We start from the raw sequence: 22,487 nt of genomic DNA on the forward strand, positions 1-22,487 counted from the left end.
TTGAACAAGGGGACCACATTTGCTATCCTCCAGTCTTCTGGCACTATTCCTGTAGACACTGAGGACATAAAAATCAAGGCCAATGGTTCTGCAATCTCCTCCCTTGCTTCCCGGAGAATCCTAGGATAAATGCCATCAGGCCCAGGGGACGTTCACCCTTTTCACCCTTTCCAGAATTTCCAACACCTCTTCTCTACATACCTCAAAGCCATCCATTCTACTTAATTGTGACTCAGTACTCACATTGACAACAATGTCCTGTTCCTGATTGAATACTGACAAAAAGTATTCATTCAGTGTCTCCACTTAGTGATAAAGTCCTGGGGAATTTTGCTGAGCAAAGAGACCTTGGAGTGCAGGTTCATAGCTCCTTGAAAGTGGAGTTGCAGGTAGATAGGATAGTGAAGAAGATTTTTGCCTTTACCGATCAGTGCATTGAGTACAGGAGTTGGGAGGTCATGTTGCAGCTGTACAGGACGTTGGTTAGCTACTTTTGGAGTATTGGGTGCAATTCTGGTCTGTCTCCTATAGGAGGGATGTTGTGAAACTTCAAAAGGTTCAGAAAAGATTTTTGAGGACATTGTCAGGGTTGGAGGGTTTGAGCTATGGGGAGAGGCTGAATAGGTTGGGGCTGTTTTCCCTGGAGCGTTGGAGGCTGAGGAGTGACCTTATAGAGGTTTATAAAAGCATGATGAGCGTGGATAGAGTCTTTAGGCAAGGTCTTTTCCCAAGGGTAGGGGAGCCCAAAACTAGAGGGCATAGGTTTAAAGTGAGAAGGGGAAGACTTAATAGGGACCTAAAGGGCACCTTTATCACACAGCGGGTGGTGCGCGTATGGAATGAACTGCCAGAGAAAATGGTGGAGGCTGGAATGATTACAATATTTAAAAGCTATCTGACTGGGTCATATGAATAGGAAAGGTTTAGAGGAATATGGACCAAATGAGACTGGATTTATTAAAGGCTATCTGATTGGCATGGATGATTTGGATCAAAGGGCCTGATTCCCTGTTGTATATATCTCTTTGACTCTATGACTCCTAAAGTCAATGGACTTTGAAGTTTCCAATTAAAAGCCTATTTGCTTCTGAAAGGTCGAATTAACAATTGTTAAGTTTTTCGGGTCCATGCGAAACAGTCACTTGTAATCTAACAATCACATTGTTTATTTATAGGGCAAGATTAAGGTCCTGCCAAATGAGAGGATTTCAACAAAAGCTGATTACAATCGCTGCTCTCACAGATCCAATCCGAGGTTTCAGCAACTTGAAAATGAGCAAAGGCAGATACCACCATTGTTGGATGCTGTTTCAACACTGTTCAGCCTTTGGGCAAGATTCATCTATAGTTCCCTGTCAAAGACATATCCAGTCCATCAGTATCGAGTAATTAAGAAGTGCAAGTAACTTCTCCCTGGTGTGCTGGGTTAAACAAAATTCATCCTTCTGCTAATGTCACAAATTACCTGGCTTTTATCACACTGTTGTCATGGCATTCTGCTATGCATCAATTGGCTGCGGTGTTTCATACTCAACTACAGCGATCAGACTTCAAAAATATTTAATTGGTTGTGAAATACTTTGTGTCTTTCAATACCTCAGAAAATGACAATATAAATGCAAATATTATCTTTTAACGATGTTGACAAAAGCACTTGCACTTCTGGTTCTTCAAAGCCTCCAATCATCTCTTTACAGTTTTTAAAAACAGAAGTTACAATTTGTAAGAGAGAGGGGGAAACAGGTGAAGATTTTTAGACAAAGTCTACTTGATGAATTAGTCCCAGCTACCCACTTTATCTGCATATCCCTCAGTTCCATGCAGTTATCTTTTCCCCATCTCTATCAAGTCCTTCCCAGATTTCTAATAATTTCAGTTTTGCAAGAGTCAGCAATTTTTTCCAGGGAAATTATTCAAGATTCTGAGCACTGTGAGAGAAGTGATTCCTGATATCACACTGGAACTGCTGAGATCTAAATTTTAAAGTGAAGGTGGTCCGTAGGATCTAAAATTGCATCAATGATAGGAAGCATATGACACAGGTTGGTGAACTTCTGCAAATCACATTTGACAGCTGTATTCAGGGCAAGCCAATTGCATAACGGGAAGGTGGGCATAAAGTATTATGTCTCTTAAAGGACCATATGAAGATAGTAACATCTGCTTGAGATATGGATTCTTTTGCTGTCAATACAATATTGTATGTGCAATGTAGTTGCACTGCCCGCCACACTGGATACCAGAAAAACTCGCACATCACCATAAAGTTAATTGAAAATTAAAAATGTCCCAATTTTCAGACCACTAGATTTGGGACACTCCACCTCACCAGCTGTGTTAAAATTCACTTGCTAAATATTTGCCCATTTTGGAAGTGTACTAATGTCCTCTTATAATTTGCGACCATACTATCGTCATAAGGGACCATACCCTGATTTGGTGTCATTCGTGAATTCACAAATAATGTTTTTGTTTCCATAATACAAATCATTCAATTATGAATGGCAGTGCTCCAAGCAATTGTGGAAACCACTTCCCATCTTCCACTACTCTGAATAACTACCCTTTATTCCCATGCCCTGGACTGACTTGAAGCTAGGAATCCAGTCTGTGTGATGATGGTTCATTGGAAAACAGTGTGAGAACTTCAATTCTAAAACTTCATTGGTACTTATATATTGCATGTGTAAAGAGGATGGGAGACATGTCATTTTTGAGTTTCAGTTTTTTTTGAGTTTTTACATGCATTTTTAACGAGAGTTTACAGCCTTGGAGTAGAGCTGGGTAGAATAACATAGCTTTTAAAATCAAAGAGAAAATTGGGCTATTACATATATGTCCAATTACACAGTGATACAGATAAAACTAAGTGTTATTAAAGAGAAGGTCAGTCGGAGATAAGAGGTCAGTTACAGCAAAGTATTGTTATAGTTAATAACAGTTATCAAAATAGGCAGGACTGTGGGCAAACGTCTCAAGTGGCTGAAATGAAAACCCAGAGCAGAGGGTTGTGAAAGACATGAGTTTAAGGAAACTCTTAATAAATAAGTACATAGAACATAGAACAATACAGCACAGAACAGGCCCTTCGGCCCACCATGTTGCGCCGAACATTTGTCCTAGCTTAAGCATCTAGCCATGTACCTATCCAATTGCCGCTTAAAGGTCACCAAAGATTCTGACTCTACCATCCCACAGTAAGCGCATTCCATGCCCCCACCACTCTCTAGGTAAAGAACCTACCCCTGACATCCCCCCTATACCTTCCACCCTTCACCTTAAATTTATGTCCCTTGTAACACTCTGTTGTACCCAGGGAAAAAGTCTCTGACTGTCTACTCTATCTATTCCCCGATCATCTTATAAAACTCTATCAAGTCACCCCTCATCCTTCTCCGTTCCAATGAGAAAAGGCCTAGCACTCTCAACCTATCCTCGTACGACCTATTCTCCATTCCAGGCAACATCCTGGTAAATCTTCTCTGCACCCTCTCCAAAGCTTCCACATCTTTCCTAAAGTGAGGCGACCAGAACTGCACACAGTACTCCAAATGTGGCCTTACCAAGGTCCTATACAGCTGCAACATCACCTCACGACTCTTGAATTTAATCCCTCTGCTAATGAACGCTAATACACCATAGGCCTTCTTACAAGCTCTATCCACCTGAGTGGCAACTTTCAAAGAATGGAGTGGAGACTCCAAGTGAATGGAGTCTGAAGCTTGCTTAAAGGTTAAAGGAAGAATTAACTGAAAATTTGCATCAAGTAAATGCAGAGATTGGCCAAAAGGGATAGAATACAGCTGTACCAAATGAACAGGGAACTTCAGCCTGGAGACAAGGTGAACCATCAGAGAGGTTGTTGTTAGGGTGAAAGAGTTGAACTTTTCTTTCTGATATTTGTAACGAGACCACTTCAGACAGCTCTCATATATATATTTTAAACTGGCTGTAGATGTTTTCCAATCATTCTGTTATTACACACTTGTGGAACAGGGAATTGAACCTCGGCTTCCAAGTCCAGAGGCAGGGAAAATATTACTGCACTACCAGAACCCTTTGATAGTTCTTAAAGCATGTAACATGGTCTGTTTATTTCTTCTGGCAAACTTATGCTCTTCTGTTAAAAATACATTGACAGCCTGTTGAGAGTCAGTGACTGACCGTCATAGTAAACAAATTATAAAAAGAAATCTCAAGCCAGGTTTTATACTGGGATCTGACCTGTCCCATAATATCCATCATTTGTCCCCGCTTCCACATTCTAGGACTCTGCCCATGTTGTGTGGCTCCTTTTGATATACTTACGAAAATCCAGAAAATTTACAACTACTGCACTGCCACAGCCTACCCTCTCTGTTACCTTCAAAAAATGTAAATGTAGTTGATTAAGCAAATCTATTCTGGAGGAATCTGTGCCGCACTTAAGTTCTAACTACAGAACAACCTCGATTATCCGAATGAGACAGGTGGGAGTATTTTGTTCAGATAACAGATAGCGTTTTTATGGGACCTTGAGATCTTGTTTGAATAACCGACGATTGGATAACTGAGGTTTTTCTGTACACCTTTTCTGATGTGCTATGCCTAGATATGCATGCGGCACTCCAGATGTGACTTAACTGGAGCCTTGGATAGATGTAACATAACTTCTATCCTTGTAGGACCAATACTTCATTCACCTTTAAAACTCTGTCTTCTGTTACTGTCCACTCACTCTGAGTGATTTCTATTGTTGGATTATTATATTTCAATGATAGGCTCTGGCTTCTCACCATTTAGATAAAGTGGATGTTCTCAAACAGAATTCCATCAGCCAGTTTTCCCACTCACCTTATCCTTTGCTGTTGCTTTGCAACTTCCCATCTACACTGTTCACTGTGCCATCTATTAAGTCAAGTCAGCCTAGTCTATCAGATCATATGGCTGCTCTTTCATTAGGGAGAGGGAATGACTGATGGTGAGTTCAGCCTGAGGGCCACCATGCCTTAGGTGAGGTGAGGGGAGTCCGTCTCGGTAATCTCAGCCAGTGCAGGAATTGAAGTCACGCTGTTGGCGTCACAATATTGCAAACCAGCTGTCTGGCCAACTGAGCTAACCGACGCCTTTTAGCAACTTAGCAGCATCTAACTCTATGCAGATATACAAATCCACACCCCGCTTATCTAAGTCATTTATAAATGTAGCAAAACTCTGTCTCCAGTAGAGATCTTTAGGAAGTACTTCCTGACCACATCTAGTTTTTCCAAATTACTGTTTTCTTACTAACTCAGTTTTAACTTCTGAATTGGAGCCCCTCATCACCCTGAATAACTTACCTGAACCAATTTTGTCAATTACAGTACCAGTAAATAGCTTGTATCAATTTTTCAAATTAAAATGCCTCTTCAGTATGCTGTACTGTGAAAATGAAATTACATTCATATTTCCAAACCAATTTTAACTGTGCAGCATTCAATATAATTACTGTTGTTACAGGATTTAGCTAAAATATAGAGCAGTTCTGTCACAAAGTAATTGCTATTGATGGGCTAAAATAGAAACAGAAAAAACCTCAAGAGAATTGAATACACAACCACTGAGACATTTTGACCTTAATTACAGGAGTGACTGCACTTAAAACACACTTCATTGACTGTGAAGTGTTTTACAACATACTGAGGTCATGAAAGGCCTCTGTATCAATGCAAGAACTTTCTGTATGATGGTGTTCAGAGAACCAGGCTGACCATTGTGCAACTGAGGGGAATGCTATGTTGATCTTATCTTTCAATAAACAAACCTAGCTCCAACTCACTGGATAGAACAGACTCTGAAAGATGCAATAGTTCTGTTTGAAGAGGGATGAATGAGGAGTTCATGCAATCTGATCAACATTTGTCTATCAACTAACATCTCCAAAAAGGCAGATAAAGCATTATTTAATTGATTTCACTGTAGTCTGTAGGATGCTACACAAAAAAAAATACTGTTTGGCCCACTGTTCCTGCACCAGTTCTTTCATAGAGCTATCTAATTAGTCCCATTCCTTACCGATTAGGGATAGTCAACATGGCTTTGTGCGTGGGAAATCATGTCTCACAAACTTGATTGTTACTTCTACAAAAAACGCAAAGAGGATTGATGAGAGCAGAGCAGTGGATGTGATCTATATGGATTTCAGTAAGGCATTCAACAAGGTTCCCCATGGGAGACTGGTGAGCAAGGTTAGATCTTATGGAATACAGGGAGAACTAGCCATTTGGATATAGAACTGGCTCAAAGGTAAAAGACAAAGGGTGGTGGTGGAGGGTTGTTTTTCAGACTGGAGGCCTGTGACCAGTGGATTGAATTGAATTGAATTTATTGTCACATGTACCGAGGCACAGTGAAAAGCTTTGTCTTGCGAGCAATACAGGCAGATCACAGAGTTAAGTAGCATAGACAGTAAATAACAGGTAAACAAGGAGTGCCACAAGGATCGGTGCTGGGTCCACTGCTTTTTATCATTTATATAAATGATTTGGATGTGAGCATAAGAGGTATTGTTAGTAAAAAGACACCAAAATTGGAGGTGTAGTGGACAGCGAAGAAGATTACCTCAGATTACAGCAAGATCTTGATCAGATGGGCCCATGGACTGAGAAGTGGCAGATGAAGTTTAATTTAGATAATTGCGACTTGCTGCATTTTGGGAAAGCAAACCTTAGCAGGACTTATACACTTAATGGTAAGGTCCTAGGGAGTGTTGCTGAACAAAGAGACCTTGGAGTGCAGGTTTATAGCTTCTTGAAAGTGGAGTCGCAAGTAGATAGGATAGTGAAGGAGTTTAGTATGCTTTCCTTTACTAGTCAGAGTATTGAGTACAGGAGTTGGGAGGTCATATTGCGGCTGTACAGGACATTAGTTAGGCCTCTTTTGGAATATTCCGTGCAATTCTGATCTCCTTCATATAAGAAGGATATTGTGAAACTTGAAAGGGTTCAGAAACAATTTACAAGGATGTTGCCAGGGTTGGAAGATTTGAGCTATAGAGAGAGGTTGAATAGGCTGAGGCTGTTTTCCCTGTAGGTCGGATGCTGAGAGATGACCTTATAGACGTTTATAAAATCATGAGGGGCATGGATAGGGTAAATGGACAAAATATTTTCCCTGGGATGGGGAGTCCAGAACTAGAGGGCATAGATTTATGGTGAGAGGGGAAAGATATAAAAGAGACCTAAGGGACAATGTTTTCACGCAGAGGGTGGTACGTGTATGGAATGAGCTGCCAGAGGAAGTGGTGGAGTCTAGTACGACAGCAACATTTAAAAGGCATCTGGATGGGTAAATTAATAGGAAGGGTTTGGAGGGATATGGGCCAGGTGCTGGCAGGTGGGACTACATTAGTTTAGGATATCTGGTCGGCATGGACGAGTTGGACTGAATGGTCTGTTTCCGTGCTGTACATCTCTATGACTCTGTTTGGAGTGTAGAATGCCTGGTGGACTTGCTTACTCTAACAATGCACTTCACTATAAATTGTACAAAGTATTTTGATGAAGAGATGCATCGAAAATTAAGAAACCAAATAAATTGCCTTGAACCTTTTTACAATTTCACATTCCATCTTATACACAATACAACAGAGAAGGGCACATGAATAAATAAACTTCAAAGCAATATACAAAGCATTAGAGTCACAATATATTCACAAGCTTCAAGAGGCCACATATTGGTAATTCACTCAACTAACCTTATCTCTGTTCATTAATGGCTGGAGATGCAGTGCTGGGTATGGCAGAACCTAGATTAATCTGACAATGCTACTGTAACACATCATTACAGATCTTCCTGCTCTATAACATCTGAGGTGCTCCATCTCCATGCTTACAGCTCCACTACACTGTGGAGGAATGACAACCGATTAAACCTGTTCACCTCTGCCCCTCACACAAACACCTCAATTATGAATTAGCGATTAGATGGAGATCATAGTGTTATAAAATTTTACAAGTTAATTCAGTACCATTTAGCAAATGGAGATATTCTCTGGAAAGGAATAGGTTCTTTAAATCTGATGGTATTTTGCTAAAAGTTTATTACATGCTCATGTAGTGGAGCCAGCAGAGAGTGGATGACCTTCCAGAGCATGTCAGACATTGACAGTCGGTACATTTTGGTCTTAATCATAACAGTAAAACAAATGAAATAACATCATCAGCATTTAATATTTTGAATTGAAAGATCAAAATGTGTCAGGTACGAAAAGACTGGTGTTAGTAGACTTTGCAATGAGGCTTCATTACAAGAAGACTTTCCTCTTGCAAATTTTGGTAGTTAACTTTCAAAGATTGTCAGTTAAAGAACCATTATGGAGTATTAAAACAGGAGGAAATCTACAGACTTGGTGCAAGGCTCAAAATCAATAGTAAATTAGCTGGCTAGAAAGAAAATTGCCTTGACAATGGGAAGTGAATGAAGATAATCATGAGTGGATAATCATCAGTCACTTAACGATCTAGAGAAATCTGTCGGGATGTATTCTCAGTCATTTTCTCCGAACAGCATGAGCAGAGGGACTGCAGCAGTTGGAAATTTGACATTGACACAAACTGCACCCTAACTCTCACCAAGTCCCATTTCGCCAGCAGCCTTTGTCCACTGACCTCCATTGCCTGACCAAGGAACAAAACCACAATTTTAAAATTCCTACCTCCATTTCCAAATCTAGTCAATTATAGGCCCACACTGGGTAAGGATGGCAGGTCGGACTTCACTTCAAGGGAATTAATGAATCAGTTGTTTTTCTTTAAAAGAAAATGATTCGATATGAGTCATGGAGTCTGCAGTAAACCAGAAGCTTTTACAACTAAACTCAAGTCTAAACTACCATAATAGAAGATGAACTCATCTCAAGGTTATTCGTTCAGCAAATAATCATAGTACTGTCATTGGAGAGTGACAACCTAATTAATGCACAATTTTGCCCAACCTCAACAAGGGTGACAAGAGGTAACTGTCAGGGAAGCCTGAACAAGCTAAGGTTCTCCACTCCAGAAAAGGGAAGGTTGAGGACTGACCTGATAGAGGCCTTTACAGTTGCAGAAGAATGCAACTGTGTAGACATAGGGACAGTGACAGTGCTGCTGACCCTTGTCGTGATGAGACAAAAACTTGAAGTCAGAAATATATATTGTTACAAATATTCTGCAGGCAAAATTCATGCATCTGTGACTTTAACCCTATTGTTAAACGAGCTCCACATTTCTCAAAATTTATCATGTGCGGGTTTCTCAGGAATAGAACCCTCAGAGATTCAGAGGGATGATTGTAGTTGTATATCGATAGAGATGAAATAAAGACATAATAGAAAACTACGCTGATTGGGTAACCAGTAGAAGAATGGGAAACAGTTTATGTAGAGCATAAAGACCAGCACAGACCTGTTGGGCCAAATGGTTTGCTTCTGTGCACAGATGCAATGCAATGCTTTGGAACTTTTAAGGGACCAGACATTTTTTCTTTGAAACTTTAAACTGAAATGGAAAATGAACTGTTTTTACTGGAAAACCAGGGGAGTTTTGCAACTTGGAAATTAGACACTACATGTTTTGAGCAGTGTGATACAGCACAAGGAAATTTAACTGAAAGAATTCTAACAAGACTAGACCTGGATCAACCTTTGAATCAAAGAACCTACAGAATTGCTAGGACTTTTCACCTTCTGGTTTGAATTTTCGATCTTACAAATTTTGCTTACCCTGTTAAGATTCGTTTTGTGCCCAGAGTAGGTGCATTAAACTATCTGTATTCTGTCCTTCGTAATTGTGATTGAGTCTGTGAGTACTTGGGGTTTTCTGAACAGTGTAGTTTAAGTTGCATAATAGAAGATTAGAAGTACTTTCTTGTCTCTGTTGTTTGCTAAAATTAAGTGTGTTATCGGGAAGAGATCCTTGATTAAGCCTGGTGTGAAATACTTTTATCCTGAATAGCAGTCAATCAGGCAAGCTGGTCATTTCGGTGATGTAATTGGGATTTAGACGTTTTGTGATCTTTCCCTGTTTTGGGGAACAGTGCAGCATGATTACTGGTGCACATTTGCCAATTAAGCCACGACTAACTCAAAAGCAATGTAATCACACATGGTTCATTCACAAACTGTGGCAAAACATTGATACAAACCACACCAACAACACACATGGCCAAACCTTCTGTAAAGGATACTTCCCAGGTCGATCTATTCCCACTCTGTAGTCGGGGAAACTCTTTTCAGGGTTGAAGTTGAAGATAAAAAGAAGATTTGCACGCTCGAAGGCAATCACCTTGTTCCCCTCATGTTTCTCACTCACGTAGGCCTGGCCGAGTTGGGGGGAGGAATTGCAAAAAAAACATTATTAATAAACACTTAGATAAGACTGAACTACAGTGGAAGTGCACCATACTGTTTCACCAGTAATTCCCCAGTTCCAGAAACACTTTGACAGATCAATCCAGACAGTTCCAAATTGGCACTGGCACAAATGGGACTAATGGTTCCTTCTCTGCTGAAATTACTACAATTGCTCCTCCATTAGTGTCATAAGAAAGGAGTGCTGTATTGGTGGGAACTCAGCTCTGTGAAATAAATTACAATCTCTATAGTCCCATCTCTGTATTACACTTGAGAAAAAACATTTTATGGTATGATGTACAGACCAGAGAACCTGAGACTGCTTTAATTAGTAGACACAAGGTTAAGAGAAGACTCTTAAGGGAAGATTTAATAGATAGTTCAAAATTGTGAAGGACATTAATTAGGTAGGAAGAAACAGTTTCCACTTACAAAAGGCTCAGCGACCCTGACAGAGAGGAGCAATTTACTGGACTAGTAACCCAGAGCATTAGATAATTGTTCCGGGAACATGAGTTCAAATCCTACCATGGAAGATGGTGAAATTTAATTCATATAGAACATAGAACAATACCACGCAGTACAGGCCCTTCAGCCCTCGATGTTGCGTCGACCTGTGGAACCAATCTGAAGCCTATCTAACCTACACTATTCCATTCTCGCCCTTATGCCTATCCAATGACCACTTAAGTGCCATAAAATTGGTGAGTCTACAACTGCTGCAGGCAGTGTGTTCCACACCCCTACTACTCTCTGAGTAAAGAAACTACCTCTGACATCTGTCCTTTGTCTATCATCCCTCAATTTAAAGCTATATCCCCTCAAGGTAGCCTTCACTATCAGAGGAAAAAGGCTCTCCCTGTCCACGAGGAGAAAGTGAGGACTGCAGATGCTGGAGATCAGAGCTGAAAATATGTTGCTGGAAAAGCGCAGCAGGTCAGGCAGCATCCAGGGAACAGGAGAATCGACGTTTCGGGCATAAGCCCTTCCTGAAGATGGGCTTATGCCCGAAACATCGATTCTCCTGTTCCTTGGATGCTGCCTGACTTGCTGCGCTCTCCCTGTCCACCCTGTCTAACCCTCTGATTATCTTATATGTCTCAATTAAGTCACCTCTCAACCTTCTTCTCTCTAATGAAAACAGCCTCAAGTCCCTCAACCTTTACAGTCAGATTTTCCCTCCATACCAGGCAACATCCTAGTAAATCTCCTCTGAACCTTTTCCAAAGTTTCCACTTCCTTCCTATAATAGTGACCAAAACTGCACGCAATACTCCCAAGTGCGGCCGCACCAGTGTTTTGTACAGCTGCAGCATGACCTCATGTTTCTGAAACTCGATCCCTCTACTCATAAAAGCTAACACACCGTATGGGTTCTTAACAGCCCATCAACCTGGATGGTAACTTTCCGGGATCTGTATACATGGACACTGAGATCTCTCTGCACATCTACACTACCAAGAATCTTACCATTAGTCCACTACTCTGCATTCCTGTTGCTCCTTCCAAAGTGAATCACCTCACACTTTTCTGCATTAAACTCCATTTGCCACCTCTCAGCCCAGCTCTGCAGTTTATCTAAGTCCCTCTGTAATCTACAACATCTTTTGTCACTATCTACAGCTGTACTGACCCAAGTGTCATCGGCAAATTTACTAACCCATCCTTCTATGCCTTCATCCAGGTCATTTATAAAAATGACAAACAGCAGTGGGTTTCCTCCGGGTGCTCCGGTTTCCTCCCACAGCCCAGAAATATGCAGGTTAGGTGAATTGGCCATGCTAAATTGCCCGTAGTGTTAGTTGAAAGGGTAAACGTAGGGGAATGGGTTTGGGTGGATTGCTCTTCAGAGGGTTGGTAAGAACTTGTTGGGCTGAAGGGCCTGTTTCCACACTGTAAGTAATCTAAAAAAAAAGATCCTTGCGATACGCCACTAATAACTGAACTCCAGGATGAACATTGCCCATCAACCACCACCCTCTGTCTTCTTTCAGCTAGCCAATTTCTGATCCAAACCTCCAAATCACCCTCAATCACATGCCTCCTTATTTTGTGTAGTAGACTACCATGGGGAACCTTATCAAATGCCTTACTGAAATCCATATACACCACATCAACAGCTTTACCCTCATCCACCTGTTTGGTCACCTTCTCAAAGAACTCAATAAGGTTTGTGAGGCATGACCTACCCTTCACAAAACCTTGCTCACTATTCATAATCAACTTATTCCAAACAAAATGATTATAAATCCTATCTCTTACAACCTTTTCTAACACTTTACCCACAACCAAAGTAAGGCTCACTGGTCTATAATTACCAGGGTTGTCTCTACTTCCTTTCTTGAACAAGGGAACAGCATTTGCTATCTTCCAGTCTTCTGGTACTATTCCTGTAGACAATATATCAATAAATATTTGATATTAGTCTAATGGCAAACATAAAACCACTGGTAAGTGTTGCTAAAGCCTATTTGGTTTATTAATGTCCTTGAAGGAAATTAATCATTACCTGTTCTGACTTAGATGTGACTCTAAACCCTCAAGATGTGGTTGATTTTCATCACTGCTAGATTAGGTAATTACATGGCCAGGCATATTCCCCATTGTTCCATGACTATCGAGCTGAAAGGTCAACCCTGGACCACTGAAGAGTGCAGGAAAGCATACTACAATCGGCATCAGTCATACCTAAAAAGGAGATTTTAATCGAGTAAAGCTACATCATGGTCAAAAAGTGTGGCGCTAGGAAAGCACAGCCGGTCAGGCAGCATCTGAGGAGCAGGAGTGTCGACATTTCGAACATAAGCTCTTCATTAGGAATGCCCTCACTTTCTCCTAAAGCTACATTCATGGCACTTTTTGCGTGGCAAACACATGAAACAAATAGGCTAAAGCCAATCCGCAAACCACAGATCAGATTGAAATGCTGCATTCTTGTTATATCTAGTCGCGAATTGTGGTAGACAATTAAAATATATCTATCTGCAATGATGGCAATGCTGAAGGATTTGCAACAATCTTGTATCAGAAGTATCAAGTGGACGAGCTAATCAGCTTCCTTATAAGGCTTTCAGACAGATACGACTCTTCAGCCAAGTCAATTAACTTCACATGATCTCAAAGAGTGACTGAAGGCATTATATACTATAAGGGCAGTGGGCCCTGACATCATTAAGCAACGGTACTAAAGATTTGTGCAGAAACAACTGTAACCCTACTTAAGCTGTGCCAGTACAACTACAACACTGGCATCTAGCTGACAACCTGAAAATTGCCCAGGTATGTCCTGTACACAAAAAGTAGGACAAATCCAATGCGGCCAATTACTACTACAACAGCCAATCCTTGCCAATCAGCAACATGATAGATGACGTTACTGACAATGATCTCAAGCAGCATTTACAAAAATAATAACCGACTCACAGATCTTCAGCTTGAGTTCCATCAGGGCCACTCAGCTCCTGACCTCATTACAGCTTTGTTTCAAACAAGAGCTGAATTCCAGAGATTACAGACAGGGACTGTCCTTAACTGAGTTTGGCATCAAGGAACCCTGGCAAAAGTGGAATCAACAGGTATTGGGGGCAAACTGTCTGCTGGTTAGAGTCATTCCTGGCACAAAGCAAGATGGTTGTGGTTGCTGGAGGTCAATGATGTCAGTTCCAGGCTATCACTGAAGGAGTTCCTCAGGATAGTGTCCTAGGCCCAACCACCTGCAGCTGCTTCATCAATGACCTTCTCTCCATCATAAGGACCGAAGAGGGGATGTTTACAGATGATTGTACAATGTTTCCCATTTACAAATTCTCGGGTATGGAGGAAGTCTGTGTCCATTTACAGGAAAACCTGGATAATGTTCAGACTTGGGCTGGCAAGTGTCAAGTAACGTAACTATTGCCTGGCATTTGTAAAATCTCCAGAAAGAGAGAATCTAACCATTTTCCCTTGGTGCTGTTCAGTGGTGCTACCGTCATTGAATCCCTTACTCTCAACATCCTGGGTATTACCAGTGTTCAGAAACCCAACTGGACCAGCCAGATAAACACAGTGGCTACAACAGCAGGTTAAAATGGTAATGGACTAGGTGGGCTAAGCCTGGGACCGTCTGCTCTTGCCAGCTTTCTATTTGTTTTCTTTAGCTATCTTCGGATTCTTTTTCCTTTCTTTCTTTTTGTTTTGTGGTCTTTACTCTTGGATCTGGAGAGAGGCAGGTGAGAGAGGAGGTCTCCAGCATGGGCATCAACTCCACACCAACCCGGGGTCTCTCAGTGAGCAAAGAGCTGACTTCCCGGCACAGATTGGCAGGCTAGGCTGAGGCTCTGGGTCTGAGGCTGGGCCCAGCTGCCTGAAGGAGCGGCGGCAGTATCAGCACAACGTGGCGGTCTCCCGGTGTGGTGGTCTTGTCCCCACATAGAGGTCTTCGTTGTCTTTAACTTCCTGCTGTTTGAGAGGCGTAGCAGGTCTCAGCCTGGCGTGGTGGTCTGCTTCGGTGGAGGCTTCTAGCCCAGTGTTCCAGCGACCCAACATGGTTGGCTTGTCCTGGCTGCGCCTTTAGAGTTTCCATTCATTCCTTAACTAGGCTTTCCCTGAGTCAAGGTGCTGTTAACTGAACTGTGATAAACTTTATCTTAATTTTAGAACAAACAACAAAGAAGAACGAAGAACAGTACAGCACAGAAACAGGCCCTTTGGTCCTCTAAGCCTGTGCCAACACATTTTGCCCTTCCATACTAAACCTGTCCTCACTTATAGGACCGCTTCCTCTATTCCCTTCCTATTCATGTTTTCGTCCTGGTGCTTCATGAATGCTACTATTGTATCTGCTTCCACCACCCCCTCTGGCAGTGCATTCCAGGCACTCACCACCTTTTGTGTGAAAATCCTGCCTTGCACATCTCTTTTAAACATCCGCCCTCTCATCTTGAATCTGTATCCCCTAGAAATTGATCCCTCCAGCCTGGGAAAAAGCCTCATACATTCCACACTATCCATGCCATTCACAATGTTACAAACTTCTGTTAGGTTGCCCCATAACCTCCTCCAGTGAAAACAAACTCAGTCTAATCAACCTTTCTTCACAGCTAAAATCCCCCATACCAGGCAACATCCTGGTAAACATTTTCTGTACCCTCTCCAAAGCATCCACATCCTTCTGGTAGTGTGGTGACCAGAACTGTACACAATATTCCAAATGTGGCCTAACTGAAGTTCTATAGAGCTGCAGAATAACTTGTCAATCTTTATACTTAATGCCCCTTCCAATGAAATTAAAAATCACACAACACCAGGTTACAGTCCAACAGGTTTGTCTGGAAGCACATGTTGGACGAGAATCTGGTGTTGTGTGATTTTTAACTTTGTCTACCCCAGTTCAAAGCCACACCTCCACATCATGCATTTTGCTATCTTATCTACCTGCGCTGCCACCTTCAGTGCTTTGTGGACCTGCACACCCAGATCCCTCTGCAAATCATTACTTCTAAGGGTTCTACCATTCATTGTACAATTTCCACCTGTACTTGACCTTCCAAAATGCAACAACTGACATTTATCTGGATTAAACTCCATCTGCCATTTTTCTGCCCATGCCTCCAACTGGTCTGTATCCTCTAACAATCCTCCTCACAATCTGCAACTTCACCAATCTTTACTTTTCTAAAACTTATTATCTATGACTCCTGTCATTGATGTAGGTGCCGTGGTTGGGTGCCTTATAAAACATTTCACTGTATTTTTCATGTAAAAGTACATCTGACAATAAATTTCTATTCTATTCTAAGAGCAGATCAGAGGTTAGAGATTCTGCAGGGAGTAACACACCATCTATAACACACAAGTCAGGAGTGTGATGAAATATTCTCTATTGGCCTGAATGACTGCAGCTCCATCAACACTTAGGAAGCTCTGCAAAATTGAGGACAATACAGCCTGTTTGATTGGCACTACATCCAACACCTTCACTTGTACAGAGCAACATGGAGAATTGGTCATTGGGAAAAGAATTGCATTCATTTAAATAACAACTTTCATAACCTTGAAACTTCCCAAACTGCTTTTTAGCCAACAAGGTGTAGTCATTGTACAACATGACTGTGAATTTTCACAAAGCAAGTTGCCTCAATTGGAAAATAACCAGATTATCTGTTCAGTAATGAGATGGAGGGATAAATAATGGCTAGAACCCTTGAAGAACATCCCTACTTTTTGTTGGAGTAGTGTCATGGGATCTGTTATGTAGATGATGTTTTGATTTAACATCTAACCCAAAAGATGATAACCTCTGACAATGCAGCACTTACTCAGTACTATATCAGAAATCAGTCTGGATTATGACTCATGTCCGAGAATAGTACTTGCATCAAAAACAATCTGACTAAGAAATGAGACTGGTATCCACTGAGGGAGAAACACAGAACTGGACATTCTCAGTTCATATTTACTGATGTGGACATACACTGCAGTCAGGGTAGAAGTTATGGTAATAGCATTAGGTTTAGAAGATGGTAGGAATATTTAAGTAGTAAGGGGAATATACTGCAAGCTCGTGTGGAAGAAAATCTATATGCATTATCTACCAGCATACTCTGAGTCACCTATTATTTTATTCTGATTATTTTTCATGACTAATCCAATCAAACGCAAGAGAATACATGGGCTGTGCAGAGGCAGGAAGGTGGTTGTTCACAATCCTACGAGTTAGCATCATTCATCATTATTTGTGCAAGAACACTAACTAATTGACTCATCAGTCCAAATAAGAGACCAGTGCAAACCACAGAGAAAGTGCATCTTATTAGAAACAATGCAGCAATCATTACATAGCCCAATCCTGTTATTACAAGAACAGATGCTGGTCATTTACTTGTGTAAATTACTGAGGTGTAATTAATTACAATGTTATAGTTTTAAAATCCTAAGCTTTATTTTTTAGCTACAAGATGTATTTTTATAGATTTTACTCAGAATTTGGAGGGAACAGATATAAAGGCTGTGACTGAAGATGTCAGAACAATTTTCAAGATCAGTGTTGTTGTTGGTGATGTGCATTATGCTGAGCTGCCACAACCAAGCATCATGGATGGCTTTGAGGCTTATTTTGTGTAAAATGTTTGCTTCTCTCTCCCTGCTTATTTGTCTAATTACAGGTTTACTGCACCATCTGGAGAGATGTTCCAGGCCAGTATTGCAGGAATGCTGCACTGTTGAAGGTATATACTTCAGATGAGACATCAAGCCATCTGTTTCTAATGCTTCAAGTAGGCGTCAATGATTTACAACATAACTGAAGAAAGGAGGAGCTATTTCACTGCCAGAGCCAATGACTGAGCCAATACCAGTGTAACGTGGAATAATTAATATCTTGTCTCATTGCTGTTTGCAGGATTTTGCTGCACATATAATGGTTTTCACCATTTTCTACTTGGTAAGACTCATTGCATTTAAAAGTTATTTTTAAGACAGTTCAAGTGGATCTTTTATGTTGCAGTTATAGAGTCATAGAGATATACAGCATGAAAACAGACCCTTCGGTCCAACCCGACCAGATATCCCAACCCAAACTAGTCCCACCTGCCAGCACCTGGCCCATATCCCTCCAAACCCTTCCTATTCATATACCCATCCAAATGCCTTTTAAATGTTGCAATTGTACTAGCCTCCACCATTTCCTCTGGCAGGAGACCAGAATTGCACGCAATATTCCAACAGTAGCCTAACTAATGTCCTGTACAGCCGCAACATGACCTCCCAACTCCTGTACCCAATACTCTGACCAATAAAGGAAAGCATACCAAACGCCTTCTTCACTATCCTATCTAACTGTGACTCTCCTTGATCTGTTCCATGTGTTCATCACTCTGGTTTTTGTTGTCATGAGCATGCTGCCATGACTGAAGGTGGAAAATTACACTGTTCCTCCAGTTCCACAACTCCACCAGTTACAATATAAAATAACAATGCCTTTTTTTACAGTTACCAAGCTGACCAATTAAATACCTATCTATATCAAGTTTTAAATAAAAATATGTTATCAACCAAGTTCATCACACAAGACAGTGAGACCAGGGGAAGGTAAGTTTCCCTCAAAAAAGTCTGAACTTGAGCATCAGCAGCCTCCATTTTGCAGCAGTGAGAACATGAGAGCGAGAACCATGGGGCTGCCCGGAAGGTAAATCTTTTTTTTCATTTTGGGAATGGTCGATTTGAGAAGGTGAGTGAACTGATATATTTGGGCAGTGGCTGAACCTGAGACATGACATGTTTAGTTTAGGACACGGCCCTTCTCCTCTAACCAAATAAAATTCTGTGGTGTGTTGAGAAGGTAAGCTTTTCCTCTTTCTTTTTTATTGTGAGATTTAGTAAAACATTTTCTGTTTTTCCTTTTTCATTTATCTATAATTTGATATTATAGTTGGACTAAGTTAAGGTTTAGAGTAAGAATGGCAGGAGATTCCAGACTTGTGTTATGCTCCTCTTACTCAATATGAGACCTCAGGGACGCGGCTAACATCCCTGACTTCTTCACATGTAGGAAGTGTGGCCAGCTGCAGCTCTTATTATATCACATGGTGGCTCTGGAGCTGTGGATGGACTCACTTTCGAGCATGGCTCAGGCCAGCACAGTGGCTAGCACTGCTACCTCACAGCGCCAGGATTAGATTCTATCTTTGGGCGACTGTGTGGAGTTTGCACTTTCTCCCAGTGTCTGCATGGGTTTCCTCCAGGAGCTCCGGTTTCCTCCCACAAGCCAAAGGCGTGCAGGTTAGGTGGATTGGCCATGCTGAATTGCCCCATATTGATCAGGGATGTGTAGGTTAGATGCATTATGCAGGGTAAATGTCGAGTAATAGGGTAGGGGAATGGGTTTGGATGGGATACACTTCGGAGGGTTAGTGTGGACTTGTTGGGCTGAAGGGCCTGTTTCCACACTGTAGGGATCTATCTAGCTAAACTGAGGTAGTCGTGGATAGCATGTTTAACGGATTGGTCACATTGCAGATTAGGATTGCTGAGGGAGAAAGGGAATGGGTGACCAAAAGGCACAGAAAGAGTAGGAAGACAGTGCAGGTGTCCCCTGTGGTCATCTCTCTCCAAAACAGGTATGCCGTTTTGGATTCTGCTGGGGGAGATGGCTCACCAGGGGAAGGCAGCAGTAGACAGGTTCATGGCACCGTGGCTGGCTCTGCTGCACAGAAGGGCAGGAAAAAAAGTGGAAGGGCTATAGTCAGAGGGGATTCAATTATAAGGGAAGTAGATAGGCGGTTCTGTGGTCGAAACCGAGACACCCAAATGGTATGTTGCCTCCCAGGTGCACGGATCAGGGATGTCTCAGATCAGCTGCAGGACATTCTGAAGGGGAAGGGTGAACAGCCAGCTGTCATGGTACATATAGACACCAATGACATAGGTAAAAAAACGGGATGAGGTCCTACAAACAGAATTTAGGGAGTTAGGGGCCCAGTCAAAAAAGTAGAACCTCAGAGTTAGTAATCTCAGGATTGCTACCAGTGCCACGTGCAAGTCAGTGTAGAAATGATAGAATAGCAGGATGAATGTATGGCTTGAGACCAGTTCTGGGGAGGTGGAACTATTGCAAACTGGACGGTCTACCCCTTGGCCAGACTGGAATTAATGTCTGAGGGGGTGGTTTTGCTCACGCTGTTGGGTGGTGTTTAAGTAAATGTGGCAGGGTGATGGGAACCAAATGAGGTTGTTACTGGACAATAAGGAGGTAGTAACTAAAGCCTGTAAGGAACGAGATAATGAAGTCAGAGTGACCGAGGGGAAGTGGAGACAGGGAGCAGATGATGAATGCAGAGGGACAAGTGGTCTGGGGTGCATTTGTTTTCATGCAAAAAGTGTAATACATAAGGCAGATTAATTTAGGGCTTGGATTAGTATCTAGGAGTGTGATGTTATTGCTATTACTGAGATTTGTTTGAGGGAAGGGTATGATTGGCAACTAAATATCCCGGGATACAGATGCTTCAGGCAGGATAGAGAGGAAGGTAAAAGGGATGGAGGAGTTGCATTATTGGTCAGAGAGTATATCACAGCTGTGCTGAAGGAGGGCAAGATGAAGGACTCAAGCAGTGAGGCAATATGGGCAGAGCCAGAAAGATGAAGGGTGTGGTAACAATGTTGGGGCTGTACTACAGGCCTCCCAACAGCGAACATGAGATAGAGGTACAAATATGTAAACAGATCATGGAAAGATGTAGGAGCAACAGGGTGGTGGTGATGGGAGATTTTAATTTTCCCAATATTGACTGGGATTCACTTAGTTTTGGAGATCTAGATGGTGCAGAATTTGTAAGGAGCATCCAGGAGGGTTTTCTAGAGCAGTTAGTAAATAGTCCAACTTGGGAAGGGGCTATACTGGACCTGGTTTTGGGGAATGAGCCCAGCCAGATGGTTTAAGTTTCAGCAGGGATTAGTCTGAGAATAGTGATCACAATTCCGTAAGTTTTAGAATACTCATGGACAAAGACGAGAGTGGTCCTAAAGGAAGAGCTAAACCGGGGGATGAGCCCAGCCAGATGGTTTAAGTTTCAGCAGGGATTAGTCTGAGACAAAGATGAGAGTGGTCCTAAAGGAAGAGCTAAACCGGGGGAAGGCCAACTATACCAAAATTGGGCAGGAGCTGGGAATGTAGATTGGGAGCAGCTGTTTGAAGGTAAATCCATGTTTGGTATGTGGGAGGCTTTTAAAGAGAGGTTGATTAGAGTGCAAGACAGACATGTTCCTGTGAAAAATGAGGGACAGAAATGGCAAGATTAAGGCATCATGGATGACAGGTGAAATTGTGAGCGTAGCTAAGAGGAAAAAGGAAGCAATCATTAGGTTTAGGTGACTGAAAACAAATGAAGCTTTCGAAGAACATCAGGAATATAGGACCAATCTGAAACGAAGATTTAAGCAGGTTAAAAGGGGTCATGAAATATCTTCAGCAAATAGGGTTAAGGAAAATCCCAAAGCCTTTTATTCGTATATAAGGAGCAGGAGGACAATGAGAGAAAGGGTTGGCCCACTCAAGGTCAAAGGAGGAAAGTTATGCATGAAGTCAGAGAAAATGGGTGAAATTCCTAATAAGTACTTTGCATCGGTATTCACCGAGGAGAGACACATGACGGATGTTGAGCTTAGTGATAGATGTTTGGTCACTCTAAGTCAAGTCGGCATAAGGAGGGAGGAAAGTGTTGGGTATTCTAAAAGGCAGGGAGGAGAAAGTGAGGATTGCAGATGCTGGAGATTAGAGTCTGGAGTGTGGTGCTGGAAAAGCACAGCAGGTCTGGCAGGATCCGAGGAGCAGGAGAATTGACATTTTGGGGATAAACCCAAATTCCTGATGAAGGACTTATGCCTGAAACCTTGACTCTCCTGCTCCTCAGATGCTGCCTGACCTGTTATTCTAAAAGACATTAAGGTGGACAAGTCCCCAGGTCCAGATGGGATCTATCCCGCATTACTGAGGGAAGTGAGAGATTAAATAGCTGGGGCCTTAACAGATTTCTTTGCAGCATCCTTGAACATGGGCACGTTCCAGGAGGACTGGAGAATTTCTAATGTCCTCTTGTTCAAGCAGGGTAGCAGGGATGATCCAGGTAATTACAGACCGATGAGCCTGATGTCAGTGGTAGGGAAGCTGCTGGAGAAGATACTGAGGGATAGGATCTATTTACATTTGTAAGAAAATGGGCTTATCAGTGATAGGTAGCATGGTTTTATGCAGGGAAGGCCACGTCTTACCAACTTAATAGAATTCATTGAGGAAGTGACAAAATTGATTGTTGAAGGAAGGCTGTAGATGTCATATACATGGACTTCAGGATGGCGGTTGATAAGGTTCCCCATGGTAGGCTGATGGAGAAAGTGAAATTGCATGGGTTCCAGGGTGTACTAGCTAGATGGATAGAGAACTGGCTGGGCAACAGGAGACAGAAAGTAGATAAGTATGTACCTGTCAGGCAGGGAGGAAGCTATAGAGCGCGGGAGCAGTGGTTTACGAAGGAAGTGGAATCTCTGGTCAAGAGGAAGAAGAAGGCTTATGTTAGGATGAGATGTGAAGGCTCAGTTAGGGCGCTTGAGGGTTACAAGGTAGCCAGGAAAGACCTAAAGAGAGAGCTCAGAAGAGCCA

General features: G+C 42.0%; 1 protein-coding gene across 1 annotated transcript in view; it reads right to left on the bottom strand.

Annotated features, from left to right (window-relative positions):
- gbe1b (glucan (1,4-alpha-), branching enzyme 1b) overlaps positions 1-22,487 on the bottom strand; it is a 611,336-nt gene that overhangs the window by 55,166 nt on the left and 533,683 nt on the right. Inside the window, exon 14 of the mRNA XM_043701429.1 lies at positions 10,186-10,316. Within this exon, the coding sequence (XP_043557364.1) occupies positions 10,186-10,316 (131 nt within the window). The remainder of the gene's footprint in view (positions 1-10,185; positions 10,317-22,487) is intronic.

The sequence above is a fragment of the Chiloscyllium plagiosum genome, chromosome 12, assembly GCF_004010195.1.
Source record: "Chiloscyllium plagiosum isolate BGI_BamShark_2017 chromosome 12, ASM401019v2, whole genome shotgun sequence".
Lineage (NCBI taxonomy): Eukaryota > Metazoa > Chordata > Chondrichthyes > Orectolobiformes > Hemiscylliidae > Chiloscyllium > Chiloscyllium plagiosum.